Source organism: Microtus ochrogaster, chromosome 7 (assembly GCF_000317375.1).
Source record: "Microtus ochrogaster isolate Prairie Vole_2 chromosome 7, MicOch1.0, whole genome shotgun sequence".
Taxonomy (NCBI): Eukaryota; Metazoa; Chordata; class Mammalia; order Rodentia; family Cricetidae; genus Microtus; species Microtus ochrogaster.
This window is the reverse complement of record NC_022014.1, coordinates 62,395,161-62,398,065: the sequence shown is the minus strand read 5'-3', so window position 1 is coordinate 62,398,065 and position 2,905 is coordinate 62,395,161. Positions and strand designations below refer to the sequence as shown.

At 39.8% G+C, this 2,905-nt stretch overlaps 1 protein-coding gene across 1 annotated transcript in view; it reads left to right on the top strand.

Moving 5' to 3' along the window:
• Positions 1–2,905, top strand: part of Ints2 (integrator complex subunit 2) — a 55,662-nt gene that overhangs the window by 34,258 nt on the left and 18,499 nt on the right. Inside the window, exon 18 of the mRNA XM_005350458.2 lies at positions 1,670–1,871. Within this exon, the coding sequence (XP_005350515.1) occupies positions 1,670–1,871 (202 nt within the window). The remainder of the gene's footprint in view (positions 1–1,669; positions 1,872–2,905) is intronic.

The following is a 2,905-nucleotide window of genomic DNA, read 5'->3' as shown; positions in this document are numbered from 1 at the left end:
AAAAAAAAAAAAAAAAAAAAAAGATGACATGCAATGTGTTCTTAACAGCTTTCGATAGTTTCTTCTACATTTCTTTTAGGTATTGTTGGTTTTCCTTGGTGAAGGACATACGTGACTGTCTGTTTGCCTTGAAGTAGTCAGTTGATCATGAACATTGAGGTATAGATAGTTACTGTGATCATGATGGCAACAAAAATAAATTTAAAGAATATTTTGATTTAATTTCTTAGTTACAGTATACTATTTCATATGAAATCAGAGTGTTAATGGGATTGCTCTTTTTTCATAGATGCTCAGTTTTCACTTAGTGTTTATTTTATGCTTGCTAGCCAGATGTAGTTAGTGGCCACTCTAGTGGAGAGACAATTCCAGATATTTAATAACAGCAATCTGCTAGATGCTCATTTCCTTCAATGGGACTCCTGGAGGAAAGTATTAGGAGTTTGAAAAACTTCCAAATTAGTAAGCCACAGAAGCAACACTCAGACCCACTTTCCTGCTTCAGTGCTGTTTTTAAAAAACAGCCTGAGTTATCCAAAAAATGAGGTTAGCCAACTTGTCACTCATGATTTTTTTAACATATAATTCACCATTTATTAAAGACAAAAGTGAATTTGAATGGCAGTTAGATAGATATTTATTTTTTCATGTAGAATTAAAATGTATTTTTAGTTTTACATAATTCTTTATTGATTCATTGGGAATTTCACATCATGTACCTCAATCATGTTCACCTCTTAGTCCCTTTATATCCACCCCAGCTTTGCAGCATGCCCCCCCCCCCAAAGAACCACCCAAAATAGTAACAACAAAACAATACAAAACAACCACCTCGCTCCTCTGTCTTTCCAATACCTCTTCATCCATCCTAGTGGCATTAGGAGCTGTGGTGTGTCATGCTATACCCTTTTGTCCAGTCAGCTCCTCCCACAAAATGTTTGCTGCAATGAATCGTTGGTCTGGTTCAGGGTCTCTGGCTCCCCATCATCACTGCTCCACTGAAACTCCTCAGATCTAGTGTTTCCCCAGTCATAGAAATCCTGCAGCTACTGTTCTGCAGGACCAGTCCCTGCACATGCTCCAGCGGGCCATAGATCGGGGAGATGATGGGGTGGGCCAGCCTAGCTGAGCTTGTCAGTCTGGGCCACTGGGACTGCCCCATTCAAATGGGAGGTGGAACCAGCTCATAGAAGCCCATGTCATCCAGGCCAGCTCTCCCATGCCTGTAGTGAGAATCATCTCTTCCGTGGTAGGTGGGACCTGAATTTTATGAAATAATATCTACACTTTTATGGATTTTCATTTATTTTTATTACATTTTACTATTAATTTATTTATTTCATATGTGTTTGTGTAGGGCCTTGCACATGACACACTGCACATGTGGAAGTCAGGACAGCTTTTGGAGCTGGTTCTATTCCTCACATGGGTACAGGGTTGGAACTCAGGTATCAGGCTTCACTTGCCCAAAGCCCTGTGAGCCCTCTCACCTGCCATCCAAGAAGTTTTCGAATGACTGTATTAGCTTTAGTGAAAATTGATGGGACGTTTTTCTTTTAACACCATTGCTTTCTTGATTTGTTTGGCTCCTTCTCTAAGAAAGCAGTGTCTATTTCTGCCTGGTAAACATTACAGAATTTAGGTAATGATAGTAACATTCTCTTTTCAGCATTTTCAGCTGTGCCAGTAAATCACACACAAGTGATGCAGATTATGGAGCACTTGACTCTACTTTCTGCCAGTGAACTTATACCGTATGCAGAAGTATTAACATCCAATATGAACCAGCTGCTGAATGCAGGGGTTCCACGGAGAATTCTTCAAACTGTCAATAAGTTATGGATGGTTCTTAATACTGTGATGCCAAGAAGGTGAGTTCTGTGTTCTGCTGTGTGCACTGGAGAAGTGTAGAGTTTTGATAATATACAGGAAATTCAGTTGTTGGGAAAATTCGCATGGCCACTTCCATCGGTGTTTTTGAGTATGTACTAATAAAATTCCTTTCTGAAGGTAAATATTTAAGGATACATACATTAGCCAGGTGCAGTGGTGTTAATCTAGAATAGGCACATCTCTCTGAAGTCTGAGGACGGCCTCATGGTAAGATTTGTCTCACACAAAAAGATTTGTTACATTTTAAAGAATACTTTAAGAAATAAAAGCTATTAGCAGTTTGAGAAAGTTCTTTTAAAGTAGTTTCCTCTGTGTAGTTACTTGAGGCTGACTGTTTCAGATCACTGTGTCTCACATCATATCTGTGGTTCCAGAGTCTGCTGCTCCTCGAGTCATGTGCACTGCTTTACATCCCTGATCCCCAGGCCGTAATCCATGCAGTTAGATCTGCATCTGCGAGGCATCAGGATGTCTAAAAGCAGAGCCGCAAATGATGCATTGTGCAGCAGAGATTGGAGAACAGGGGTGCGCTTTGCTTGTGTTCTTCAGTTGGTGGGTGCTAGTTCATAGATTGCATCATAACACCTGGCCGGTTGGACAATAGTAACAGTGGTTTGACTTAGCTGAGAGCTTGGTTTAGTAGTTCTGGGAATTGGGAATAGTTATGCTTTTAAATTCAAATGTTATTTAACATCAAATTAATAAATACCCATAATGTCTGTTTCACACTTTTCTACTTTAGACCCTGACTACTCAGAGGAAACCAGTTTCAGTTTAAAAAAATATTCTAGCCAGGTGGTGGTGGTGCATGGCTTTAATCCCAGCACTTGGGAGGCAGAGGCAGGTGGATCTCTGTGAGTTCAAGGCCAGTCTGATCTACAAAGTGAGTCCCAGGACAGCCAGGACAGTTTCATGGAGAAACCCTGTTTTTATCTTTTTTTATTTATTTATTTATTTATTTATTTATTTATTTATTTTGGTTTTTCGAGACAGGGTTTCTCTGTGGCTTTGG